This window comes from Primulina eburnea, chromosome 1 (genome assembly GCF_022965805.1).
Source record: "Primulina eburnea isolate SZY01 chromosome 1, ASM2296580v1, whole genome shotgun sequence".
In the NCBI taxonomy this organism is placed as follows: Eukaryota; Viridiplantae; Streptophyta; class Magnoliopsida; order Lamiales; family Gesneriaceae; genus Primulina; species Primulina eburnea.
In genome coordinates this window covers 64898955-64926641 of record NC_133101.1, presented here as the reverse complement: position 1 = coordinate 64926641, position 27687 = coordinate 64898955, and the positions used below count along the sequence as shown (strand labels likewise).

The following is a 27687-nucleotide window of genomic DNA, read 5'->3' as shown; positions in this document are numbered from 1 at the left end:
AATATTTTAAATTTAATTTGTTCGCCAGAATAATCAGCAACCAAATTTCTTTGTAAAATGGACCTACAACATGGAGACCCGCTTGTATTGGTAACCACAGATTTTTTTCTTGTGTGTGTGCTGGACTGGACCATCTTACTCGTCAAATTTCAAGCCCATATTGCTTATTTAATTATACAAATCGACTTCACGTATGTTAAATAAACGTCCATTTATAATTATTATGATGGCTATTTATTGTGATCAACTAAGAAAAACAGACGTTTTCTATATCTTCAAATTTTGTCTTACTTTGATTTATTTCCGGTTAAGATAGGCCTGGATTGATGTATTTTATTTGAAGGGAATGATTTGATTTGAATAAGTATTTGAGTAATGGATTTAAAAATTTAACTTGATCTTGGCTTGAAATTGTCTATCCAAGTTCTTAATCTCAAATACATGAATCTAAGCATAACCTTGAAGGAAATGTTTTCAGACATATCTTTTTTGTTAATCCTTATGATTGATTTTTATTAATAAAAGGCAGCCCACCGATTTTTATTGTTACATTGGACATATATATCATGGATACAAACTCGTAGGTTTTATTTATGTGTATTACTTTATATTTTCAGTAAACATTCGCATGTCTAATCTCATAACACAAAAACTCAAATGAGATCGTCTCACAGATCAATTTTATAAAACGGATCTTTGACCCGATACAACTCATAAAAAAATATTATTTTTTGTTGTATATATCATCGATTCGACTCATCTCAAATATATTCCAATCATTATCTCGGTTCTATTATTGATTGGAAGGTGCATTAATTATTATTGATATAGGATGGATTGATATTTTAGTAAAAGCAACTATTTTTCAGCCTTTTGCCCCCAAACCCACCTTTTATGGTCCCAACCCCATTGATGGCCCCCTTCCTCTATACCATGTCTGTTGTTCACCCTACAATGATCGTGACCTATCGTTCTCTCCATATACAATCCAATGATCCACGCACACAAACATATTATATAGTGAATCATACAAACCATTCAATATATAATTTCTATATAAGAAATCTGAATGGTTTCATACACTAACAACAATGACCGCTTGAACATCTCTCTCGGCCTCAGCAGGTTTGGGAGCATCCTTGGTCAAGAACCTTTCCATATTCAATGTACTGAGATAGAAAAGCATCTTCTGTTGTCACGTCTTGAAATTCGACCCGTCATATTTCTCTGGTTTGTCAGCATGGTTCATTGTCATCGTAGCAGCACGAGAAGTAACGTCACGTGCTAACACCTTAATATCAAGATGAATGACCTTTGATACATTTAAATTATTTGAACAACTTCCCATATCTGAAACACAAATCATATAATGAAAATTTCAAACACTGAATATGTTTAAGTTTGTTGGAAGAAATGGAGGTATATAATCGAAATTCTGATAATGGATTACATGATATTACAATTGTAAATTACAACACATTGAATAATATAGTAAATTAAACTTCATAAGATATTGAAACGGTGGAACCAATGCACATCGATCCTACATAGATAAAGTTAATATAAAATGGAATCAAACTGAGGCGAGGCATGTTATATTTTACAGTTTTCTTAAAACATATTTGTCCTCTCATACGATGCTTCGAGGTTCAATAATGATTGTTTCTCGTGATACAAAGATGATACATGCAACAACTTATAAATCTGATTCGATGAGAATCGAATCATGTAGTCTTATAAGGCATTTGAAGCTCAGAAGCAAGCGCTAGCATAAACTGATCAGACTGGCTAATACGTACTATTGGATTAATGTTTGATACATGGGATCGATATTTGTGATGTGTTAATTACGGATTAATTTTGAAACTTTAAAATTGGATATTGCCATTAAAAAATATATATAATTTCAGACAGCATCATATGCAGAGCTCATTGGACAAGTGATAATAACAATTATTACTCAAAATCAAAGCACCGAAACCCTAATAGAGATAACAGAATCGACGATAAAAATGTGACTAAAAACAACAAAAATAGTTAATTTAATACAGAAGGGCTCCATCTCTCCTTTTGTCTTGCCAAACTTTTCTTTCTCAATATCGCCACGCCAACTTGGATTCCTATCCCTTCAATAATAGCTCAACCTCCAAGATCTTTAATGTTTATTTTTCATCGGATTTAATTTTATTTTGTGATGGATAAATTATTTGAATCCCTAACTTGCATTTCGTAGGGTTGGTCACAACCTTGAGAGTGTCACATGCGAGAAGTAACTTGATTTGTAATATTCTCTGTTTTTCTAAAATAAAAATAAACACTTGACCGGACACCGGCATGTTCCACGTTGTACGACGGCGGGAGATTAATATTCTCTAATTATATACATCAAGTTCAACTCGATATTAATTTTATCACTTACAATTTTGGATTAATTTGGGTGTTTCAATTCAAAATAATAATAAATTATAATATTGATAGATTAATAATCGTGACTCCACAATTAGATATGAACTCATCTTTGACAACCATTGAGTAATCAAATATGTTATTCGTATGTACCGTGTGGCCTCATAATTTTAAAACCTTGTATCTTTTCGTGTTTAATTATAGACACACAACTCGTGTGTCTTTTGCTTAATCATGAATCAAACAAAAATGTTAAATTCACGGATTTTATATATTCAAATGTACATTTGTATGCACTTTTGATTATTTTAATTAATGAATGGACAAAAATACCCAATATATTCTTTATTAAATAAAAATGTTTATAAAATCTTATTTCATTTAATTCTACAAATCACTGATTGATTTTTTGAATATCTTAAAAAATAATTAATTATGTTTAAAATATGTGAAAATGAATTGTCGCGTACTTGATATAATATATGACGTAATGTATAATTAATAGACTTTTATAGCCAATGACCATTTGGTAAAATGGCATCACCTCTCCGAAATTGGTGGTGATGAAAGTCTACAGGTGAAATACAAAGCTAGTAAATATTGCGTTCGCATACGTGCGTGTTGTTCCCTTTTAATACGACACCATATTATCTCCATCTTTGGAATTTGGATCGTTGGATTTGCCAAAATACTTGACATGTTATAATATTGTACCCAATGGGCGATTCTATTTTATATTTTACTAGGACTATGTATATCCATATCAAAATTAATAAAAATTGACTTAGAAGTCCATAAGATTATATCACTCAATAAACAATTTTTTTGAAATGGAACATATATTAGGCTTATAATATGACATCGGTCTTTGATACAACTAAAAATGGATATAATGATCCATCATATCAATGTCGATAATTGTAATTGTAGGTTGAATCAAGGTGTACGATACATACACTAAAATGCAGACGTCACGTTCTCAAGAGATCCACAAAATTACAAATTTCTCAATTTCGTATAGTTGTTTGTAGCATGACAATAGATGAGGTTGTCCCATTATGGGTGATACGTTTCCTGGTATTCAATCCTTATTTTGTTTCGATTTGTGAAGCATATCAAGAGACTTAATTCCATGAGATATTCTTCACGCAGTAACTAGTCGAGAAATATGTCAAACATCAACAAATTTTTATATACTCAAACAACTAGAAAACCAAAATGAAGCAGTATAAATATATATGTTCCACGCACGCAGTCTCAAAATAACATAGAATTTTCCGTCCGGTAAACAATCTTCATATATCAAAACCACCAACAAAATTCTTGCACTCAAACAGAAGTGGAAACCAAAAACAAAAAATCAAGCAGTTTTCTTGTTCATCTTCTGCACAAGACTTCTCATTTGAAATCTCCAAATGAGGAAATAAACCAAACCCAAACCAATCAACACAAAAATCCACACATTCTCCTCCTTACTCTCCGACTCTGATTCCACCTCAACTATACTAAATTCGCCCCTTTCCGAATCTTCCATCATCCCTTCATTCACATGCCCATATAATACATACACCCTGTTCTCTGCCCCCACCGCAACCGCACTCGCCTGCCGCTCCTCCAACAGCGGCGTTTCGTCGAACACAACGCCCTCGCTCCAGCTATCGTCACTCTTGATGAAGTACAGCTTGTGCCTCGACACCACAAGAACGACGCCGTCTGGCCTCACGGCCATCCCATCGGCCGCCGTTAAGTCCCTGTTCAATATAACCCTTCTCGCCGTTCCGTCCTCGGCGTCAACTTTGTACAGCTTCCCAGTGTTTGATTGAGTGACCAAAAGGTATCCCTTGGTGTTGTAAACGATTCCGTTTAGGCCGCAGTCCCGGTAGAACGCCGTGGTGTCCACGGCTTGGGATTTGAAGACCTTGGATTCTGAGAGGGTGGAGACATCGCCGTGCTCGTTGACTTTGAATATGACGTCGTTAGCTGAGTCGGTGACATATGCGTTACCGGAGAAATCAACGGCGACGTCGTTGGCAACCGCGGCGGAAGGGAGGTGGGTGAGGGATAGAATCCGGAAGGTGGGGAGGTGGTAGGATGCGAGGGCGTTGAAGAGAGGGGCTGTACGGTGGACGACGGCGAGGAGGCGGTCGTGATTGGGGTCAAGGGCGATCCCGAGGAAGGAAGAGTTGGATGGGATGGTGAATTCGGAAGTAAGGGCAGATGTGACCCCCGCGTCGGAGACGGAGATGAGCTCGCGGAGGCGCGTGGAGCCCACGACGAAGTGATCAGACTTGGGGTCCCAGGTGAAGGACTCCGGGTAGAGGCCCGGCCAACGGAAATTGATGACGTGCGGCTTCCGGGAGTCTGTTGCTCTGACGAGGAAAACAAGGACGAGGGTCACGAGGATGGATTTGAACATGTTTGGACGCTGTAGGATCTGATCCGATCTCATCGGATGGTTGAATCTATTGTTGATTATATCTGATTAGAATTAGACTTTAATTCCCCGAATACTTCCTCCGCAAAACATTAATATCTAAAAATTATAACTTTTAAATAAATAAAATGTTCCCTCAAAATTCAATTCTACGTGATAATTAAAATTTTCAAAACATGTTCGAAAATTATCTGTTTTTCACTTGAAATATGATATCTAAAAACTGGTTTAAATGGAAAAATAAATAGCAATAATATTGTGAAAGTTGAACAAAAAAATTAGTATTAAGGATTCGTATCAAACAATAATATACGTAGGATTCATAATAAATTATGACAAACACAATATATGCACAATCCCAAACAAAAAAATCATAATAAAAATTCAAGTAAAGAAAACGAAATAGAGAAAATAATTAAAATCAAATCTCACTAACTTTCATGGAAGATGAGGACATCGCTAGTTCTTTGCATAGATAGATAGATCTGTCGTAGATATTGGGAAGAGGAGAGGAAAAGTGCGTGTGAGCAATGAAAGTAGGGGACGAAGATGGAGGAGACGAGGAAAACAAGACACGTTTTTTAAATAAAATGAATTTAAAAAATTCATATAAAACGGTATTTAATTTTGTACAACAAATATCATACTCAATACATTAAAAAAAAAAAAATGAGTTTATACTTCAAATATTTATAATTGTCTCACATGAGACATATTCAAAAAAATCTTGTTTATATTTATAATAATAAGTAAAAAAAATTTGTATAAAAAGTAATATTTTTAATGGATAATTCAAATAAAACGTTTGTTTATTAAACTTGACTCGAAATCACAATGAAAAATTATATTGAGTGATTTGCTTTTATGACCCTCGGTTCTTTGGATAAATTTAATTTAATTGATAAAAAAGACGCTGGTGATGACTCATATTCACTATTTCTATATGCAATTTATAATATTTTGGTATATATCAAAATTCACGAAAAAATATAAATTTTAAAATTAAATATAATACTAATTTCGATATGATATGATATTAAAAAAATTGGTATCTTAATATGACATTAAAAAAAATTCTATATTCCGATGTAAATGACACTAATTTTTTTTAAAAAAATTTCGATATAATCTTTTGAAAATTTTGATCTATCAGACCCAACAAGGGCCTAATTATGACGTAGTAGAATATGCTCGTCCATTTTGTCACGCTCCTAGTATAAACTAGAAAGATAATAATTAATATAATACGTGTGACGTGGAGTCGTCTTCGACTCTTCATGGCCTATGACGTGTATTTATCTATTCTCACAAATTCTCATTTAATTTAAATTTCAAAATAAATCGATTTATTTCATCAAGAGCAATAGTTGGGAGATACCATTCGATCAAAAAGCTTTCTATTCTTTTTATCATGTTATTTTTCAATTGGTTTAATTTTTTAGATTATTTTGTGAAGAAAATATTGATTTAAAGATTTTGTAGATGACTAGATAATTGAAGAGAATATTATGTTGAATATATATTTTGATAGAGAGATATTGTATTGTTCGATATGAGGAGATAATGTGAAAATTTTTGTGTGTCTTGGATATTATGAGTTCTCTATATATTAGAGTTACAGTTCATTTTGAAGATTGTCGAGAATGGTCATGTGTGGTCGAGAAAGAATGATGAGATTTCAAGGTAAAATATTTCAGAGCTGATTTGTTGATTGTTATTTCTATTCACTATTTTTCGGGAGAAAAATGTGAGTTTTAGGAAGCGAGTGGTATTTTTTGTATATAACATATTTTATGTTGTGAACTTATCAGGTTGGTTGGGTGCGAAAATCAACTAGTGACAACGAATATGTTCAATCCGTGTCATGACAATTGCTTAGACAAGATTCGAACAATGTCATTTATCATTTAGTTTTGAGAAATTTTCTATTGTTGATGTTGCAGAAGAGTTCACCGATTGATGATTCATTTCTCGGAAGAAAAAGATGACGTTTTCGCTAAAGAACAATCTCCATGTTATTGAAGGGAGTTCGAGTTGATGATATTGAAGAGGAGTGATGCTTTTCAGGTGATGTCTACTAAATGTGTTCGCATAAAGAAGTCATTAGAATGAGATAGTCTTTTATCCTTCAATTTAGAATGGCTAAAGTAATGCAACATTGCTCAATTAAGATTACGAAATTCATGATTTGCAATTCATTTATCTATTAATAAATCATCTCCTAAAATATATTTTAATTTAAAATTTTGCTAATTTCAATTTTAAATAGTGTATTCGATTTAAGTTGTAATATACAAAGTTTTATAGGGCACTTAAAAAATAATAATTAAACTCATGATTTATAAGAAAATGAAAAAAAAAGGTAAAAAAAAAGACATCTTTTGTCATGTGCAAAAAATAAAAATAAAAAAAAAATAAACATACAAGCAGAGTAATTGTCAAATTATTTGAATATAGGAGATATCAACGACTATGGGAAAGCAGACTTTATCTCTCTCTCAAGTCTTATCTCGTTCCTTCTAAAGAAAAGGCTCCAATTTGCTTTTTGCCAAAAAAGTCCAACATTCACTAAAAGCTATTTGGAAAAGATACTGTGATTTCGAAGGCACATAGCCCCCCACCCCCATTGTCTTCATTTTCTGGGCATTTTGTTATTTCCTTTGATTACTAGATTGAAAAGTGAATTTCAAATTTCGAGAATTCGGAGGAGATTTGATTTCTAGATTGAAAATTATATTTCAAATTTCAAGATTTATACTATTAATCATTTATAATAAATGGATAACTCTAATCTTTCGACAACTTGAGTCAAACCTTATATTATACTAGTTATTCTGCATAAGCGATGGTTGTGTGTACGGTCTTTTTTATCATTATCGATGGACTAAAGTGAAATTTCACAAATTATGGAGGGACTAAATTGATATTTGAATTGTTGAAATAAAAAAAATAAAAGTGTGTGTTGAAATTAAAAAAAAAAAAAAACCAAAGTGCAATATTAGTATCATATAAAGGTAAAGTTGGAAGAAAAAGTTGTGTCTTTCCTAGTCATGTCTTCATCCTTAATAAAATAGAATAGATAAAGAATAATATAATTTAGGATTCACACAAACATTGATAAATAAATCTTGGAAAGTAAAAAGGAAAAGCAAGAAGACACTAAATTACATGGAATTTAAAAACAAAGCCTAGTTTACACGAAGGGAAAAAGTCTTGAATAATCTCTTGTGCTTCCAGGTTTTCCTCTATTTTGTTCCCCTTTAAACAAGACCAGTCAACATTATTTCCTCCCTTGATCTTACTTTGCATGATTTCTTGGCTTTAAATTGGGCATAATCCTTAAATCAGGGATAATCTTTGTCAACTATCAATACTGCCTCCAAATTCTTGGGAAGGAATAAAATTTTCTACGTTTGTTCTCAAAATCCAAAGTTAGCGACAAAGTATATGATTTGATAATGACATCAAACATTTGAATTTATCTTCGACCATCGATCGATAAATGTCTTGAATTAATTGGTCCGAGAATCTTATAGCCCCAGAAGTATGTAATATACCAGAGTGATTGGTAAAGCGATCAGCATTCCAAATATAACCCTGAAATCACAGAAAAGGTGTGAAAGAATAAATCATTTCCTAGAAACAGGAAGATTGATCATGTGAAATCAAATCAATCAAATTTAACTTGGTCCTTGCGTCTAGAAAATTTTCTTACATGGTGCTAAGAATAGCTGGATGAACATTATATTCTTTTGCGAACACAAACGGAACAATCCCTTGTGGTAGTGCAGCCTAATGGATAAGAATATGTCAGGGAACAAAAAACATTGCAGCACGAGGATTTTCTTGAAGCTAACGCACGCAGCAGATTAAATGAATCTGAAATACAATAAATATGTCGCTTACATGTATAAAAAAAGTTATAGATTCTTGAAGTTCTAATCAAAGAACCATCGTTTACTGAGAAGCAGCAGTTCCCAACATTTAAAATAAGTAAGATTATGTCATTTTTCCCCATTTACAAGCTGGCGCATGGTCCCCAACAGCCGAGTCCCAAGAGCATATGGTGTGAAAAATTTGAACCGTTGGATAGTAGTTTAAAATATAAGAATATTGTTGAATGTTGATCCATCTTTCACGTCTCAAACTAGAAAAATGGTGTCTTCGACCCGTTATTATTGCATGCATAATCATGTAAAAATTTCACTGTAAAATCTTAATGTGAAAGCAAAAGTCACCTGCACAATTGCGACGTGGAGGAGGGTACCACGAAGGCCAATGGCTATCGCAGCCACAGCCATTACTGCCGGACCTGTGAGAAATCTCACAGCCATGGCAAAGCCCGCCACGGTGTTTCCACATGCTATCAGCTTCGGTTGAAGGGCCATAAACAAACCTGTAAAGCAATACAAAAATCGGTCAAACCTAATTCCAACCTGTAAAATCCCAACCAACCACCAGTGTTACTATGGCACATTTTGGTTAAAGGGATCCAGCATCCGTCGAGTTCAGGACCGCAAGTATATTATGCTTATCGATCGGCCCCATATGTCGGGTTGCTTTCTTACAAGTTATTGCTTTTTTTTTAAAAAAAAAAAGTTGTTTATATCATCGTATTTTCATGCCCAAGAATTAACGGCCAGAACTTTTGCAGTAAAGGAACTCTGAAACATTTAATTCTAAAACTTTCAAGAAAAATCTTGTCAGAAATAAGTAGCATTCTGATGGGGTAAATATCTAGTCCAAGAATCTGAGTACGTACTCACCTAAGCTAAACATGGCCATGCCGAGGCCAGCATCAGAAAGTATAGAGATTGATTGTGCTACAATTTTAGGCATGTGCACACCCCACCTGAAATCAAACATCTCCATAGTTAAGGACTCAAATGTTTTACCAGTTATCAATTTATATTCTTGATTGGATTAATCTTACCTGAATGATATTAGAGACCAGATAAGACCAATGAGGCTGGAATAAGTGTTGGGATTTCGAATAAGTTTACGCCAAACCATGATCAAGATTAGGCGAGTCATGACACTTGTTGGCGGCATATGTTTAACGCCGGCTGTCTTTGGGTCTAGCTCAGTGGTGGAGCTTGACCCCAGTTTTGACTGCGCTGTGAGACCTTCCTTATCTCTGTCATCACTTCCATGATCTCTGCCTCCACCACCAAAGCTAAAATCTTCTCCACCGAAGTCCCCAGTTTGCGGAACAGCTAGAATAAGGAAATAATTCAAAAACTTGTGAGCAATGTTTTTCAAAATGTTTAATCTCTTAAGCTAATGAATGGCGCTCACGTTTTCCTCTTTATCATTAAAAACAAATAAATCTCACCTTTAGATCCTCCATTTTGAGGTGTATCATTAACCAACAACTTGATTTCCTTGGCAGCTGGATCAGACCGTCCGGATTGCTCGGAAGCACCGAAATCCGGTCCCCCAAAAACGTGTAGGCCACCACCGCCGGCACCTCCTTCAGACACCGGCGAAGCGCTCGAGCTCCACACAAACATGTGAAGCTCTTTAGCATCGTGATTTGCTTTACTGCCTTGATTCTGAATCTGGGGCTGATGGGTTTTCCCTGCTCTTGGAATAGTGGACGAAATTTCAGGATTTGGAGCAGGATAAGAAGTTGGAACAGTCTGTGTGGGATAGTAACCGAATCTTGGCGAGCTCATTTGAGCCCCTGGAGCGCAGGTTTCTTCAAAATTCGAAGGCCTTGGAGTTGGACCCCTGGATGATTGAACCGAGTACATTTCAGCTACGTTGAAATTAGACAATCTGTTCGTATCAGCTTGAGCAAAATTAGACAGCCTCCCTGGAAATCCCATCATCGAATAAAAATCTGAATGGTTGAAATTGGACCCTCTTGGAGTTGGATTTCTTGAAGAGCTCAAACTGTAAATTTCAGCCCCTGTTAAATTCGAAGGACGGGGAGAAATCCCTGCGAAGGAACCAGGCCCGAGTGAACGCCTCGAAGCATTAGATTTCCTGACGGTAACATGAAGCTTGCCATCATTTCCAATCTCCGCCTCTGTTTCAAGAAAATCTTGCCCATCCAAAGAGACGACATCGGATTCAACCTTAAAGGATACGATTGAAGCAGCTGTCTCAGGAAACTGCTCCATTATCAGCATTTTGGCGCCACGGTACTCAAACAAAAACAGCAGTAAAGTGTACCAAATGATGCATTGGAGCACCACGATCTGCACCATGAGGCTGCCAGAGTACTCTCCATACATGGCGATCAGCAACGGAATCCCCATTACAAGAGTGTTCGGAAGAGTTGCAAGAGAGAAAATGGTTATGGCCCATTCCAAGCTGCCATTTTTGGTGAAATTTGCCCACAACCCAAGAAGTACCAGCATTATAATCTTTTGAAGCGTGTCAGCAGCGATAAATCTGAAGTTCATGGCATATATATCATTGGAGGAAATGAAGTGGAAAGACAGAAGTGGGACTGCAAAAATGGCGACGAATCGGTTGATGCCAGAGCATTGATCCGGAGAAAAGATTTTCCACCATCGGACGGAGCCGTAGGCCAAGATCATGGCCACATAGAGAGGAACCATAGCAGTTAAAACAACGTAAAGATCATGCCAGGTAATCATTTTCTCTGTTTTTTTTCAAGAACGACGAACTAAATTTCTCCCAAAAAAACAAATTTTGACAAATATTTTCGAGTCGGGTTGGTGATATAGGGGAGGAGTAGGGTAGAAAGGCGAACAAGAGACCTTTTACTTAATTATCACTCATCAAAGGGATACATGCTCCTTTTTCAGCTGTGGAAAGAGAGCAGTGTCTTTCCACACCTCAAAGAGAGAGAGAGAGTGGGGTGTTCGGAAATAAAGGTGGTGTAAATTACAGAAGATTGAGAATATACATAGAGAGAGAAGTGGAACCTTTCTTTTTCTTTTTCTTTTTCTTTTTAGGGTGATTTGAAGTGGCTGGGATATGACATCTGAGGTGGTGTTTTTATTTTTAATTTTTTCCATTAAATTTTGCGAGTTCTGAGTCCAATCAGATTTGAATAGTTAGATTAATACAAGAGTCGAATCCGAACTCACCCCTCATCACTCTACCTCAGCTCGAGTTGCACTGTTTTTTCCCAATAAGCATGGGAAGGTCAAGTGTTGCTTGCATGTGGTCTGCTCATTCAATTTGTGTTCGATCGAAAAGCATGATCAAGATTCTCACTCAAGATTTCTCAACTTATTCACTTGTCCATAATTACACCATAATCCATTTGTTTACGACAATCGATTGGTTCTCCATTGCTTTGTCCACTTATGTCACGTTTGTCGGATAACCCACACCCCCACACTAGTTTGTGGAAATCAGTAAAGTACTCAAGCTTGCCCAATTATATACCAGTGAAGCTTCTTTTCATAGTCCTATCTAAAATTATTTTTTGTTTGGACTTTTGTTTGACTCGTAAAGATACTCGGATCTATAAATCAGATTATGTAGTATATGATCCCAACCAATGATATCGAAGAAGTTTCATTATTTGATTTGATTATTTCAACTATTTGATTTTCATTCTAGATTTTTAGTTTTCTTTTTTTTTTTTTAAATAAAATAAAATAAAATAAAAACAACCCAATTGTAATGTTTTGATTACTAACACGACATAATAATTAAATTATATAATGGGAGTTGAAATGCTTAACCACCTATAATCCAATTATTTACTAATTGATCATCACCAAATCTTGAGAAAATTTAAAAGGCAAAAACTTGTGTGAGACGGTCTCACGGGTCGTATTTTGTGAGACAAATCTCTTATTTTGGTCATCCATGAAAAAGTATTACTTTTTATGCTAAGAGTATTACTTTTTATTGTGAATATTGGTAAAATTAACCCTTCTCACCTGTAAAAATTCTTGAGACGATCTCACATAGACCTACTCAATTTAAAATACATGTGCAGTATATAACCAAAATTAAAATAAATGAATATCAATCTATACTTATACTATATATAAATGTTGATGTCATTAATAGGCCCCAGTTTGTGATACCATTAAAATATCCTATTCGTTTATATAAGTAGTATTTTTCATATACTTTATTCACAACTACAATATATAATCCACTTAAAAATCCAAAAATTCATATATTATATTTACAAATCACATATATAATATAATTACATCATCTTTATCCAAATAATAATTAAAAATTATAAAAAATATTTTATAAATCAACTCTATTTATTAATAATCATAAATTCATTATTTTTTTTACATAATAGTCATTGTTTTATTCATACATCACATGTACTTGGACTTTTTTCGCTGGTAATAATAAATCATCCAAGAAGAATAATCCAAATCTCTTTTCTCCGTACAAGCTAGATGGTAGGAAGTAATTTGACAGTGGGCCCAATGGACTGCCAACCCACAATGCAATTAGGCCCACATTCACCTTTTGTTTTCAATGTACCATTTCTATGGACTTCAATTAGGCCCACACAGATATGTTTAGATATAATTATTTTTTAAAATAAAATAAAATAAACGAGAGACTAATTGTGTAGCAATCTTGGTCATATTACATATATCATTTCAATAAATATTAATTTCTACTCTGATAATAATTATTATATACGAACATAAATATTGTCAACTGCTATTATGGTACTATATTTGACATCAATGAGGGAAATTATGGATGACAGCACCACAAATCAAGAATGTTGTCAAGTTCGAGATGGTTGTTCAAGTAAGTACGATAACAAATGGTTATCAGTTCAATTTACCTTATCAAAACTTTATTTAATATAGTTTACAGGTTATTGTGTTAAGCTCGATATTTACCCAAATGTGCACCCGATGATATATTATGACTTCAGGTTTTTAAAAAAAGGAAAAATAAAGAATACCCCATAGACTTTATGCATGTCCAAATTCCAGCTTGAAATATGAAAGGGAAAATAAAAAAGAAGAACGTAATTCAGAATCCAAAATAAAGCCAAAATCCCTCGGACAATTTGTAAGGGTTCGTTTGCTTGGATTGATGAAATTGTATAGATAAATATTTGAGTTAGATGTGGAATGATATTGAATAAATAATGATATGTTTGATTTAATTGATTAAATTTGGGATGAAATGATAAGTTAATAAGATATTTTTTAAAATTAAAGTATAAATTTAACTCAATAATCTAATCGATTTGTTGTGAATAATTAATTATTTGAATGATGTGATACAAATTGTGACCAAATATTTTATTAAATTGATCATATAATAAAGCCAACTAATTCTAAACCACCTAAGTATACAAAAATGCTAAATCTACAATATCAAAATCACACTGAAAAATTTAAAAATAATGCTAAAATAAAAAATATGCATGGATTGAAAATAGGCTTAGTGGTTCTTGAAATTTAAATTATGTTTACACTAAAAGCTTATTTCCCCATTAATATAGTCGGGAAACTATTTTATTTGGCGCATGTCGATTACTAGTGTTTATATAAATTTAAACCTATAACTTATTGATCTAAGGCTCAGCAAATTAATGGATCTAATTAAAGTCACACCTGCCCATTTTCGTAAAAAAAACACGAAATTTTCATGAGATTGTTTATGTGTAGGATCACAACTCCTTAAAAATATTACTTTTATTTTAAAATTATTATTTTTTATTGTAATTATCGATCGAGTTGATTAGTGTACGAATATAAATTCGTGCATGCTTAAACAAAACTTGATGCATGCACACACCAATATTTCTCTGTTTCTCAAAACGTTCCTTGTATCTACGCTTATTGTGGTGATTATTTTCTATCACATGTTGAGTAAAATTCGATAAAAGCAAACGTGAATGACAAATCTTGGATCCATCTTATCCTGTGTTGCAACTGCCCACATGGGTGGGATGAAATCAAAGAGGGTGTTGTATCCAATCTAACCTTTTAATGACTTTTATGGAATTTTACACATCTAGAAGTATTCAATCTAAAACTTTTAATGACTCTCTATCTTTTTAGTGGTATTCAACATGGATTTTGGTTAGAGTTTAAAAAGTCAGTGTTATTCAAACTTGACTTTTTTAAAACTCTCCAAAAGTTCACAAAGTATCTAAAAATTCATAAATTTCAAACAGGATTCTTATCTTTATTATTCATGTACAAAAGCTTTATGTACAATTGCAGAACAATCTAAATATTCTTCCTCCCTTACCAAAGATTTTGATGGACTTTCTTTTTTGAAAATACGCTATCTCTCTTCTATCTCACGCCAATCTCTAGGTTCTTCACTCTCTCAATTGATTGATCCTTTTGAATTTATATATTGCCCATATTATGTGTAAAAATAGTAATTGTTTTTTTTTTTTCTTGAATCATTATGATTATTGTATTTCATAAATTTTCTTTCATCTCATAAAAACGATGAATGATCCGACATGTAATGAATTGTGTTTTTTCTTGAATCATTATAATAATTATTGAAAAAACTTAGGAGTACTTCAGTATTCATATTATTCTTTCTTATGCTATACAGTAAATGATTTAAGAGCCATAGTTTTTTCTTAGTGTAGGATATAATTTTAGAGTTCTATTTTCTTGATTGTCATTCTCAAATTAATTAAGATGGTCCTTTAATTGAACTTCTCTAAATAAAATTGAATCTTTTAGAATTTTTTTCGATATAGAGAGGAAAAGAAAAAAATTAAATGATGAAAAGTGAAATGATATAAGTGCAATTATGTACATGATAAATGTGAAAGTTGTACACAGCTAAGTGTTTTTAATTATTTTTGTGATGTGGCTAGAAAGTGAAAAATTGATTTCGTAAATATTAGGAAGTGGTGTTGGCTAATGCTAAATTTTTTGGTTTGTATATGTATAAATTAATGCACAGGAGAAGATTTCCAATCACAGAAATCAAATCTTTTGTGTGTATATTATATATGAGTAGGTCTCATGTGAGACCGTCTCACGGATCTCAATCTGTGAGACGGGTCAACCCTACCCATATTCACAATAAAAAGTAGTACTCTTAGCATAAAAAACAATACTATTTCATGGATTACCCAAATAAAGATCCGTCTCACAAAATTTGACCCGTGAGACCGTCTCACACAAGTTTTTACCATTATATATTTGTAAATTTAGTAATAGTGTACACCAATATTGAAATTTCAAAACTACTTGTTTATCATATATTATAAATTGCTTTTTTTTTTTTTATAAAAAAAGTTGTTTTTATTTAATTATAAGTCAAATGTAGTAAATGTTAATTTTTAATATAATATCTCATTTCTTGTATAAGGAATATCTTCCGCTCCAATAAAGTATATAATCACTGAAAGTTCGTCAGGTTTGCAAACTAAAGATTATTTTCGATTCATTTCAAGAATCTTGCACCTTTTCCTTCTCAATTTCGAATCACCATCTCTTTGGAACGAAAACAGAAGGAGGAAAGCTTAAGCAACCACAAATCTCTATCACAAGTATTCTCAATATTCAATGTGCACATAACAAGTGTAGAACCCACAAAAGAACCTAATATTCTTTTTTCAAAACTGCCATCTTCGTCAAGATCGAACTTTTATCACCACCAACTTAAATTTTATCTGCAATTTTCAGTTTATCAGCGCAGAGCAAAAAAACTAATGGATGATGAAGTGGTTCAGCGGGTATTTCAAGAAGGCGGGCGTGATTTCTATCAACAACAGCCCTCCACATCTTCCTCTTATTCTTCGATTCTCCAGTCACTTCCTCTTCATGTGGTATTTGTATTTTCTTTGTTGTGTAATTTATTTTGTTTTTTTTTCCTTCAGTTCCAATGTTGACTTCTTTAATCGGTGAAAATAGTTCAATTTTGAGATTCGAAGATTGAACTGATATGGGTTGTTTTTAATCGACCTTATTGTTTGGGTAGATTGATGTCAAAAGTTTTCGGGATATGATCTCGTTTTTGCCTCATTGCATTTATGATTTTTGAATTACTGCATTTGTATTAGGACTCGGAAAGCAATTCAGTTAATTAGGCATATTTTTTTCCTCTACCTGCAGGAAATAAGTTTTTATTTTATGCTTCTTTATTCGGGGGTTGGGGGAAGGAATTCGTGGGCGATGAAATGTGTATCCCATTTTTTAGATAATTTTGGAGCCATCAGTTTCAATCATATAAGCATGATGGGTTTCCGGAAATTTGCAGTCTTTTGATCGCGGATATTATTTGTTGGTGAAATCCATTCAAGAACTTAGATCAAAGAAAGAGGGCTTGGTGACTGTTGGCATTGGAGGTCCGAGTGGGTCGGGAAAATCTAGGCATGTGTCTTTCTTCTTCTTTTTTTTCACTTGCCTTTAATCTTTTACGTTATAGCATATATATTTCTGGACTTTGCTGGAAGCTCGATTCTGCATTATCTATCGCCCTTAAATGAGTTTAAGGAGTACTAAATTATTTGGATGTTTTGATTCTTGAAGCTTAGCTGAAAAAGTAGAATCTGTAATCGGTTGTGCTGTTATATCTATGGAGAACTATCGAACAGGAATCGATGAAGGGAACGATTTGGATTCAATAGATTTTGACCTTCTTGTGAAGAATCTTGAGGTACCCTTTTGTTTATCAGTAATTGTCTTCGAGCATTCAAAAAGATTAGATATTTACCATATATTTGAGTGCATGCCAGAAAGGGGTTAACATTTTGAAGGATTGTTTAATGATTAATTGAAATGCTACCATGTCCTTGGAGTTGTTGATATATACTTCTGATGAAATATTGTCTAGTGCTCGACTCTTGGAAGAAATTTTTTTCTGAAGCACAAAGTGCTTTTGCTATTTTTACCATCATAAATTTTCAAATTTGTATTATATAACCAGGCTTCTTGTTCGTTACAGGACTTGATAAACGGCAATGACACATTGATCCCAATGTTTGATTTTCAAGGAAAAATATGTATTGGCTCAAACACTATAGAGAACAATTCATCTGGTGTGGTAAGACTGCTTTTCAGTGCTTTCTGATAAATCTTTTTAATCATGACGAGTTTCTTCTCAATGTTACGCTTGTAGGTAATAGTTGATGGCACTTACGCGTTGCATGCAAAACTGCGCTCTTTGTTAGACATAAGGGTTGCTGTGGTAATTCTTCCTCAACTTTTTTAGAATTTATTTAAATAGTTATCCTCAAAAAGTTTCTTTGTGGTTTACACTCTGATGATCTGCATTTTTCACAATTTGCTCATGTTCTCTTAAAGATTATTTGGTCTAAAGTTTTTCACAGAACTTTCATCATCCTAATGTTTTCTGCCACAATTCATTTCTGATATAAACTCATCATTTACATTCACAAACTTTTAACAATCACTTTGTTTTTTTCTCCACACTTTTCAACAATTATTCTCACAAATTGTTGTGTGTTGTCAAGTTCTGTAAAATTAAGAAAACACCATTTTGTAGTTCCTCTTTGTTTGTAAGTCTGAAAAAGATTTAGATGGGATATCGCAGAGGCTAACCAATTGAAAGCTTTGATTTTTCTCCCCATCTGATTTCTATTTGCTATCTTGTTATGATAATTAATTCCATGTCTCTGATACATATGGCGAATCAGGTTGGTGGTGTTCATTTTAGTCTACTTTCTAAAGTTCAATATGATATTGGAGGGTCTTGTTCTTTGGACTACCTCATTGACAGCATTTTCCCACTCTTCCGAAAACATATCGAGCCTGATCTTCATCATGCACAGGTTGGGACTCAATATTCGGCTTGTTACCTCTTAATGATTACTTTAATCTTATTATTGATTGGATTGTTCTTTTGTAGATCAGGATTAACAACAGTTTTGTTTCATCATTCAGAAAGCCTATTTACAAGGTCAAATGCAAGAGTGAGGTACACTAAACTGGGTTTTAACATTTGGTTTTGATTCTTAGTTAATTTGAATGCACACAGTCAGTCAACTTTCCAAATTTGTTTTGGTGTGTGACAGTCTCAAAGTGGGCAAGCTGCCTACATTTTTCATGGAAAGGAAGCACAACGCGACAAGTCTGTGTTTGAGCCATACTATTTTACCTCCGTGTTTATCCATGAAATAGTTATTTGCAATTCATTTTTCCCTTTCTTTATCACACTGGAGTCTCAAGTTGTCTACTTTTGCTTCTAGTTTTATTGAAATGTACCTCAGACCTCCGTCAGCAAGTGAAGAAGCAAGAATCAACGACTGGATCAAGGTGCGGCAATCTGGTATTAAGTACTATTTATCACTCGGTGATCAGAGGATTGTTGACAAAAATTACATCATACGGCCAAGAGCTGAATTTGAGGTAATTATGAACACGTGCTATTTCATCTGTGTTGTCTTCCATATGTGAACTTTATTCTCTATGGTACTTTGAAACGCATCTCTGAAGAGCAGCTATGCGGAGTGGAGAGAAATGTTACTTGTTTGCTACATTCTTCAAAAATTCTTTGAACAAAAAACATCAAGACGTGATTTCTGTTTACAGCTCCATCTGTGTCACTGTTTTTAAAAGAAAATTTTGAGTATCTGACCTAGGATTAAATCGATAAATCCTTCAACAGAAATTCGAACTAGAGATCTGGGTTTTGGGTTCTGTAATATGTTTTTGTTATATTTATGTGACCCATGCATTTGTTTGTTACTTCCCGGTAACTGGTTTTTGCTCCTTTTTAAGGTTCTTTTTGGCCAAAAAGCCCCCAAAAATTGATGTGAACACATATTTCTCGTTTTGTACTATCTATGTTTCAAATAAACAGCCAATTCCGCTAGGAGACTAGTTTTTCCTAGTTGCTTTTCTCATTCTTGTAAATTAACAGTTTGTGCTCTCCATAACCGGCACCTTCGAACGTTTCTTGATATATAATAAGTTTTTACTGATTATATTGATGTTTTCTGACGTGCTATTGCTTATGACAATCTTGTTTTTGGGAATCTGTCTTCGAATTCTTTCATTGTAATTATATGTACATTTTTTTAAAAATGGTTGACAGCTAATAACTTCTGGGTTTTCTGTCACAGATATCTAACGTATTTATCCCCTCAATTTATCAGGTTGGACGCATGACTTTGGGTGGATTGCTGGCTTTGGGATATAGTGTGGTGGTCAGTTACAAGCGGGCATCAACCTCAGTTATTGATGGCAATCTTTCACTGTCATTGGAGACAATCGATACTCTTGGAGAGACCTATATAGTACTCAGGGGCACAAGTAGAAAAGTATGGAATCTTCATCTTCTTTAACAAGAACTTAATGTTTTTAATAGTTGTTTTGAATATATCTGCAGCTATACAAATTTTTAATTTTGATAGCCCCCATTCTGTTTTTAGCATGTCATTTTCTATGCATTTAATCTTTGTGTCAGCTCGTGTAATGTGCATTCTCTAGCCAAGAATGCCACTTTTAGTAGCCCTTGGAAATTCATCTCTAGGATTTATCCGGCTTTCTTAGGTCTGTAAAGGAGGTGGTCAAAGGGGGTAACAGGATGAGATTCTGGGAGGATCGGGGGGGGGGGGGGGGGGGGTGGGTGGACTTTTCTTTTAATGATCTTTTCCCTTCTTTGTTTCAAATTTCTGTGGCTCGTAATCAGCCGATCTCTCTTTCCATCTCTTCAGCAGTGTCACTCCATCTGTCTTCCCTTTCTTGGAACTTGCATTTCCACAGGGACATAAGGGATGACGAAGGGTAGAGTTTGTCGTTAGCTTTCTTGGAGAGGATTTATATCATTCAGAGTGTGGCAGATTCTAGAATTTGGACTTTGGAATCTTTGGGTAACTTTTCAGTTAAATCTTTTTTTGAGTTTTTTCCCAGCCTCTACTTTTCCTCCTTTTTCGCATTATCAGTTCATTTGAAAGTGCCGATTCCTTCTAAGATTAAAATGTTCTCATGGACAGCTATTCTTGGTAAACTTCCGACTTAGGAGGCGGTGCAGAGGTGGAATCCCTGGTGTTGTCTAGTCGTAGATGGTGTGTTTAGTTCAGGCAGGAATTGGAGACTCAGGATCACTTTGCTTACCCGCTGTCCTTTTGTCAGCTTGCTTTGGAGCAAACCCTTGGTGGAATTGGATTTAGTTCGGGTCGTTCCTAAAACTAGTTGGGATTTATTTGAATTGGATTTAGGCCGCAATCTGGGAAGGAAGGACTGACTTTTTGGAATACGGTAGTTCATTTCATTTGTTGGGCTGTTTGGTTGGAGAGAAACATGAGGATTTTTATAATCTATAAGACTCAGTTGATGGTTGCTGGGACAAGATTCAGTTTAGGGTTCTTTGTTGGCTTGAGTCAACTGCGGATTTTAAACTTTTTCTATGTCAGATTTGTATAGGGATTGAAGTTGTATTTTTTGTTAGTAGGCTTAGGCTTTTCGGTTTTACCCCAGTTCTTTTTTGAGTTGACCTCTGGTCCACCTTTGTAATTATCTTTTTATTTTTTAATTATCTAAGTTTGTTCCTTGACCCCCAAATGTTCATGATCCATAGGGATTAATTAGTTCATTCTCACATGAGATATAATTTTTTCTAGTTCGGACCTTGACTCCATAAAATTTGTAGTCCATGATCTTATAGATTTCTAGTTATTGTCACGCCATCAGTCTCATTTTTAAATTTAGTCTATGTTTTATGTTGTTAATTCCTTATATTATTTTAATTTCACAGTTTATACTTTGACATAAGCCCTTTATTAACCTGGAAAATTTATGGAGTTGAACTTGTTTGACGTATTTTATCTCTTCTATAGATTGTTGGAGCTGAATCATCCAGGATGGGTATCAATGGACCATGGATCACAAAATCATATCTTGAGATGATCCTTGAGAGGCAAGGTTTGAACTCGGACATGTATATCTTTCTATCTTATATGCCAGAAATTTTCTGTGAACAGATGTGATTCAGATGGTTCGATCTCATGTCAGCTGTAGAAAACTGCTTCGTCAGCCTAAGATTGAATTTTGTATAAATAAGCTTCTTGGAATGGCTGTGGAGTTGTTTCAAACCTGATTGGAATAAAAAAGTGATGTGCTGTGTCACGTTTCTTTTGCTCGAGTTAGATGTCTAACCAAAGTATTGTAGAAATAAGACAAGTGAATGACATGGTAATTGTACAAATTAACTGTACTAAGTGCTGGTGACTAGAAGTTGGTTTATATTCTATTGTTCTTTTACTTCTGATAACAATAAAAATTATCAACTGTATCTAACGAAATTCTCCAAGTTGCAGGGGTACCACGGCTTAATACACCTCCACCTTTGTCTAGTGCACCTTTGCCAAGTGCTCAAGAAAGGATGATCCAAGCTCCAAAGTCGCTTCGTATAATTCCCAAGCTGGACAACCGAATTGAGGATTTACAACAGCCATGGACTCGATCGCCAACCAAGTCCGTGATGGAACCATTAGCAACGTGGCAATTTATCTCATCAGATCCTTTCCAGACTGAGAGGGCTGTCGCTGGTGTGTGCGTGTTTTTTTTTAATTGCAGTGAGAAAAAATCTTCCTGCCCCAAAATAAAATGGAAGTAAATTAAACTGGGAAGTGTTTTAAATTTATTTGTGGCTAGAATATTTTCATGAAAAAACTACAGGTCCTTCCTCTTCCAGGGGTGCCTTTAAGCTTGCTCCACTGCCTGAGTCATATGACTTGGATAGAGGATTGCTTCTTGCTGTACAAGCAATACAAGTGAGTGTTACAATATAATTGTGGGGTTATTTTTCTCCTGTACAATTGAATGTTGAAATTCAAGACTTTGCTGAATTTTTTTGAACATTAACTTCGTGAACTGCAAATGATCATTGCAGGCTTTATTGAAGAATAAAGTTCTTCCAGTCATAGTTGGAATTGGTAAGATAGACTTTCTGTCTCTCTGCTCACTAGTTGAGGATCTGTATCACCTTTGTTGCTAACTTGACCCTTTATTGTCTTGTTGCTCTTTTGGTAGTGTGATAGTTTGAAAATAACCGAATCTGTGAAATCTTGGTATTTGACTCCAGTTTTTTATTATAATATCATCACTTAATGTAGGAGGTCCCAGTGGATCAGGAAAGACAAGTTTGGCTCATAAGATGGCAAATATCATTGGTTGTGAAGTTGTTTCCCTTGAAAGCTACTACAAATCGGAGCAAATGAAAGATTTCAAGTTCGATGACTTCAGCGCTCTTGATCTGGCGTTACTTTCAAAAGTATGCATTTTTATTTATGTTATTTGTTTTTCTTGTCCTTCATTTTATATTCTGTGTTTTTATAATTTTTTAAAAATGATTTTGAATAAATTTTTATTTGATCAGCTTGTTGGAACAAATATTGATGGCTAAAATCTACTTACTTAAATTGACATGGTGGGAAAGTAATTTTTGGATGTTGTAAGGTTATCAGATTACTCATGGAAAGAAGCATCGTAAAACAGTGGTTTGCGGAATAGAGCCGTAAAATGAATATAGTGTTATGAATTTATATAACATGTTATAACCACCTTTCTATAGTTATGGACCGATACATAGCCTCCTTTATAACTTTTTAATAAACTGACTAGTTGAAAACACTAGAGGAGAAATGTGCTGATTAACATTAATTCTTCTCCCGTGGAAATTTTTTATGCTCCTTTTATTGAAAATTCTTTTGACTATCGGCAGAATATTGATGACATAAAAAATTGCCGAAGAACCAAGATACCTGTCTTTGATCTGGAGACTGGTGGTCGCAGTGGTTTCAAAGAGCTTGAAGTATCTGAAGATTGCGGTGTGGTACGTCTTGGAATCGTGATCATTTGATTTCTTCATATCTTAATTCCACGTAATTGAATGGATATCCATTAAATCACGTCGAATCAAGATAAACTGGTCTAGGACTCACTATCATTTGTGGATCAATAATAGGTCTAAGAAGTTTGCTTGCTTGTTTTTAAAGGTAATTTTTGAAGGCGTCTATGCTTTGCATCCTGACATCAGAAAATCTCTGGACTTGTGGATTGCTGTTGTGAGTATAACGTCAATTGCACTCAACTTTTGTTTGCTTAAGTTCATTTTTTGAGTAAGATTACCTCTTTGAAGTAAACCTTTGGTATTAAACAGGTTGGTGGGGTCCATTCACATCTTATTTGTCGAGTTCAAAGAGACAAAAACAGAGTTGGCTGCTTCATGACCCAAAATGAAATAATGACGACAGTATTTCCTATGTTCCAGCAACATATAGAACCGCATCTTGTCCAAGCACATGTTGAGTTTCTTTTTGTTTACTTGTATTATGGAAAAGACGTGCTTTAACAGTCATGGTGCACATAAGAACACATTTGGATGTGAAGCTCTTTCAAAAGCAGCGTTTTTTATAAACAAAGTGATTTTTTTGGTTGGTTATTTTTAAAAAAAACACACAAATTGCTTAAATAGGCTGGATTTTAGAGGTCAGAAAGTGGTTTTTGGGCATCGATCTCTGTTTATTTTTAGTTAAATTACAAAAAAAAATCCCTATCTTCACACAAATCTGCTAATACCTTTTTGGGGAAAAAAGAGAAACTCTACTTATTATGTGCTTTGTTAATCTAACTCTGCTGATTAAGTGCATTTTTAAACAATGGTTAAAGAAATAGAAGTCTTTGTCAATTGGATGCAGCTGAAAATTCGAAACGACTTTGACCCAGTGCTTTCACCAGAGAGTTCATTGTTTGTGTTGAAAAGTAATAAGCAAGTAAGTTTTATTTATTCTTCCGTGCTTGAATTTCATGAATGTTTTGCTTTTTAACATGCTTGTAAAATGCACAGGTGGCTTACCAAGACATCCTGAAAATTCTTGATCCCACTAAGATATGCAGTTCAGTGCAAAATTTTATCGACGTATATTTAAGTCAGTCTGGAGTACCTTCTAATGGACAGCTTACAGAGAGTGATTGTATAAGAGTCAGAATATGCGAAGGTAGATTTGCTCTGCTGATCCGAGAGGTTTGTGCTGTTTAGATGGCTTTTCCATCTTGTTTCATTGTATATATAAAACCTTATTAATTATCCGCACCCCCTTCCCCCACCCCCCACGGTCTCTTTCCTTTTGCAGCCTATCAGAGAAGGGAATTTTGTTATTCAGCCAAAAGTTGATTTTGACATCAGCATAAGTACAGTTTCCGGCCTTCTTAATCTCGGGTATGTACATTTTTTGTTGTCAAAGGTGATGTATTTCTCATTCTTCATCATCCTACTTGCGTTGTATTTTACTAAGTAGGTGATTTCACATGGTGGTAACTATTTAAGAAACCATGTTTTTGAAATTAGAATGTGAATAAAAAATTTTAAAGTTTGTCAAACCAAGAAACTTTTGTTGTGGAAGGAGTTGTGGTCGATTATTTGGGCAGAATAGCATATATATAGAAGTATCAATTTTGTTGATAGCACATAGTGTCTTCACTATCTGGGTAAAATTTATAGATTTGCAGACCTAGTTAGTTTTGTTTGCGGCCAAATTTGATATAGGGGCATATATTTTACCCAAAACATGAAGACATGAATAGACAAGCAATTAGGTCTCTCATGATTATTCTAATTCTAAGAAGTTAAAATATACCACTTCTTGCCCATTTTAATTGTTTTCATTATCCATTTCAATCATTCTCTGTTTATTGTGCATAAGATGGCTCCAGCTCCACTACGTTTTTCCTCTGTTGCATTGAGATTTGAGCTCTTTTTATCATGTTTTCTATTTTGTAGCTTTGTTCGTGCTATTTGAAACTATATGTTATCCATATGACTTCAGGTATCAAGCTGTGGCATATATTGAAGCATCTGCATACATTTACCAAGATGGAAAGGTCATACATACTTCTTTGAAAAGATATCTTGTAATCATTATGTCTTGGAAATCAAGCTCAGTTAAGAACTCAATCAGATAGCTGACATGGACCTTTCAGATTTTATTTTGTCTGAAGTTCACGATTAGTCAAATGATATGGGAATCACACAGGCTTTAATTTCAGATGGTGCTATCAAGAAAATGGATTATGTAGCCTACCCAACTTGCATAGGACTAATGTATCTCCTCCTCTTTTTAGATCCTTGTCGAGGTTGATCATTTACAAGACGTCCCGAGTCCTTACATTCAAATTAAGGGTGTCAACAAAGAAACAGTAGTAGCTGCTGGTTCTACCCTTGAGCTTGATGGTTCATACACAACAAAGGTTCTGTCTTGTTTCTTATACATTTGTCTGTTCTCCAATTGGCCACGTTGATTCTTAGGGTTGTTAAACATTCATTAAGTTGTCTCTGTTCCTAACCCTGTTGTCTCAGAGTTATCTTCAAATAATTCTGGAAAGGTTACCTTCTCTGGAGAGAAGTTCAATCGGGATTCATTCTCAGCAAGCTGCAAGATTGCAAGAACTTGTGGAATATATACATTCCCAGGTACTATTTTCTAGTTTTATTTTATGTTGTTCATCGATCCTTGTAGCCTAAATTTATGATCTTGAACTGCAATACAACTAAATGGTCCTGTATTCAAATTGTCACGACATTGAACAGGGTTGTAGTTCGGCTTCAGAATCATCACCAAGTAGAGAAGCATCCCCGTTAGAAGGCATAATTGAAGAAATGCAGTCGAGGATCAAACGTCTTGAAAGATGGCATGCAATCAATACTGTATGTCCCCTCTAACCCCTCCAACTCTCCCCTCATTTTAATGCTACAATTGTGAAATCCTTATAAATTCATATTTGCATCATTTAGTAGATCTTCCATCTTCATGAAAATTACTAACTTGGTTATTTTTGTGTGTAGGTACTTTGGACATTTGTAATGTCAGCATTTGTCGGATATTCACTCTACCAGAGGAAACGCTAATGGGTACTCTGAGACCAAGCTTGGTAACAGAAAGTGGCATATATTTATCACCATTTACTATTTCACTCACAACCACCATACGAAGCTTCATGTTGATCCGGAGCAGATTAATGACTAATCAAGAACGCTACTGCACGCTAACTTTCAACTCTAGGCAGTGTAGAACATATTTGGGCATTAATTTTGCAATATGAATCCTAACTGGAAATCGATTTCTCTTTCTTTTTCGTGTTGGTTATAGAAATGAGAAAAATACGCTGTTACACTAATTGGTTCTTGTTATATGCAAAATCTCATGAAATGAAAGAAGATATTTTGAATGAATCGAGGAATTTATGTGTATAATGAAATAATAAGAGGACACAAACAGTACGAACAATCGTATGTTACGAAGTCGACTGATTCTTGATATTGGTCAGAAGAAAAGGGACTGCTTCCCCAACTGTCAAGAACAAGCAATCTGGTCTTGCTAATTCTTTCGCGTCGTCGGCATGTTTCAACTTCTCGCAATCACCCCACCGGGCGGATTCACCAATACCAGCTGCACATAAATGAAAAGTTGGCACAAACAGTAGGAAATAAGCACGAGCCATTTTAAAGTTCTTTCCAACACTTGACTATTAATGTAACGTGAACAAAATTGAGAACAAGGCAACTTGCCTCTAAATTCTTCTCCAATACCATCCTCAAATCTTTGAAGAATGCGACCCCATCGGTATCAGTTGAACTCATAGCTTAAAATAATTACCAAAAAATTGATTAAGCGTTTTAATTTTTTTAATTTTTTACTTTTTTACTATTTATTTGTAAATGTCCTCACCAATAAATCAAAGTATCACAAACTCAAGTCCAAGGCGTTTTTCTGTATCATTTTCACCTTCCGATTCGTGTTCGTCTATCCATCTTGTAATCCTGATAAAATAAAAATGATTTATGGTAGGAAAATAGAGTGGGGAAACACGAAAATACAAGAGAAACATGCGACAACAAACATGTCTTTGACATAAGTTGTATTAGCAAAGTTGATTGGAGCTTCAATACTCAATTAAGATGAGGAATCT

The 27687-nt window shown here is 34.4% G+C and overlaps 3 protein-coding genes across 7 annotated transcripts; 1 reads left to right on the top strand and 2 right to left on the bottom strand.

The window, feature by feature from the left end:
- Window positions 1-3645: 3645 nt before the first annotated feature.
- On the bottom strand, window positions 3646-5390 carry LOC140842278 (uncharacterized). Of its 2 annotated transcripts, none has more exons than XM_073210052.1 (2): window positions 5277-5390; window positions 3646-4868 (listed from the first exon to the last, which is right to left on the bottom strand). In XM_073210052.1, the coding sequence occupies exon 2, from the start codon at window positions 4853-4855 to the stop codon at window positions 3767-3769; it is 1089 nt and encodes a 362-aa protein (XP_073066153.1). In that variant the 5' UTR covers window positions 4856-4868; window positions 5277-5390; the 3' UTR covers window positions 3646-3766. The 2 variants fall into 2 exon arrangements, with proteins under 2 accessions (XP_073066153.1, XP_073066146.1); XM_073210045.1 differs by having other exon boundaries at window positions 3646-4884; window positions 5277-5369.
- A 2593-nt stretch (window positions 5391-7983) lies between these two features.
- On the bottom strand, window positions 7984-11685 carry LOC140842274 (auxin efflux carrier component 7-like). Its single transcript, XM_073210037.1, has 6 exons — window positions 10176-11685; window positions 9774-10056; window positions 9607-9692; window positions 9079-9236; window positions 8556-8632; window positions 7984-8437 (listed from the first exon to the last, which is right to left on the bottom strand). The coding sequence occupies exons 1-6, from the start codon at window positions 11449-11451 to the stop codon at window positions 8371-8373; spliced, it is 1947 nt and encodes a 648-aa protein (XP_073066138.1). The 5' UTR covers window positions 11452-11685; the 3' UTR covers window positions 7984-8370.
- A 4498-nt stretch (window positions 11686-16183) lies between these two features.
- On the top strand, window positions 16184-26950 carry LOC140842253 (uncharacterized). 4 transcript variants are annotated; one of them, XM_073210005.1, is made up of 27 exons: window positions 16184-16304; window positions 16441-16583; window positions 17015-17127; window positions 17287-17413; window positions 17702-17800; window positions 17876-17944; window positions 18414-18548; window positions 18626-18694; window positions 18792-18847; window positions 18966-19125; window positions 19875-20039; window positions 21558-21642; window positions 22038-22268; window positions 22399-22493; window positions 22613-22655; window positions 22836-22993; window positions 23444-23554; window positions 23718-23786; window positions 23882-24025; window positions 24420-24494; window positions 24569-24745; window positions 24855-24940; window positions 25548-25602; window positions 25843-25968; window positions 26078-26191; window positions 26309-26425; window positions 26564-26950. In XM_073210005.1, the coding sequence occupies exons 2-27, from the start codon at window positions 16467-16469 to the stop codon at window positions 26624-26626; spliced, it is 2859 nt and encodes a 952-aa protein (XP_073066106.1). In that variant the 5' UTR covers window positions 16184-16304; window positions 16441-16466; the 3' UTR covers window positions 26627-26950. The 4 variants fall into 4 exon arrangements, 3 of the variants coding, with proteins under 3 accessions (XP_073066106.1, XP_073066118.1, XP_073066126.1); XR_012120373.1 differs by lacking the exons at window positions 26078-26191; window positions 26309-26425; window positions 26564-26950 and having other exon boundaries at window positions 16205-16583; window positions 24569-24719; XM_073210017.1 differs by lacking the exons at window positions 16184-16304; window positions 16441-16583; window positions 17015-17127; window positions 17287-17413 and having other exon boundaries at window positions 17700-17800; window positions 18631-18694.
- The last annotated feature ends 737 nt before the right edge of the window (window positions 26951-27687 follow it).

Coding starts and splice junctions, on each gene's coding strand:
- LOC140842253 (XM_073210005.1), top strand. CDS start 16,467: ATGGATGATGAAGTGGTTCAGCGGGTATTTCAAGAAGGCGGGCGTGAT. Junction 21,643..22,037: donor GATGATCCTTGAGAGGCAAG/GTTTGAACTCGG, acceptor TCCAAGTTGCAG/GGGTACCACGGCTTAATACA. Junction 22,269..22,398: donor GACTGAGAGGGCTGTCGCTG/GTGTGTGCGTGT, acceptor AAAAAACTACAG/GTCCTTCCTCTTCCAGGGGT.
- LOC140842274 (XM_073210037.1), bottom strand. CDS start 11,451: ATGATTACCTGGCATGATCTTTACGTTGTTTTAACTGCTATGGTTCCT. Junction 9,237..9,606: donor CATGGCCATGTTTAGCTTAG/GTGAGTACGTAC, acceptor ATTGCTTTACAG/GTTTGTTTATGGCCCTTCAA. Junction 8,633..9,078: donor TCCACGTCGCAATTGTGCAG/GTGACTTTTGCT, acceptor CTTATCCATTAG/GCTGCACTACCACAAGGGAT.
- LOC140842278 (XM_073210045.1), bottom strand. CDS start 5,313: ATGCAAAGAACTAGCGATGTCCTCATCTTCCATGAAA. Junction 4,885..5,276: donor TGTCCTCATCTTCCATGAAA/GTTAGTGAGATT, acceptor AATTCTAATCAG/ATATAATCAACAATAGATTC.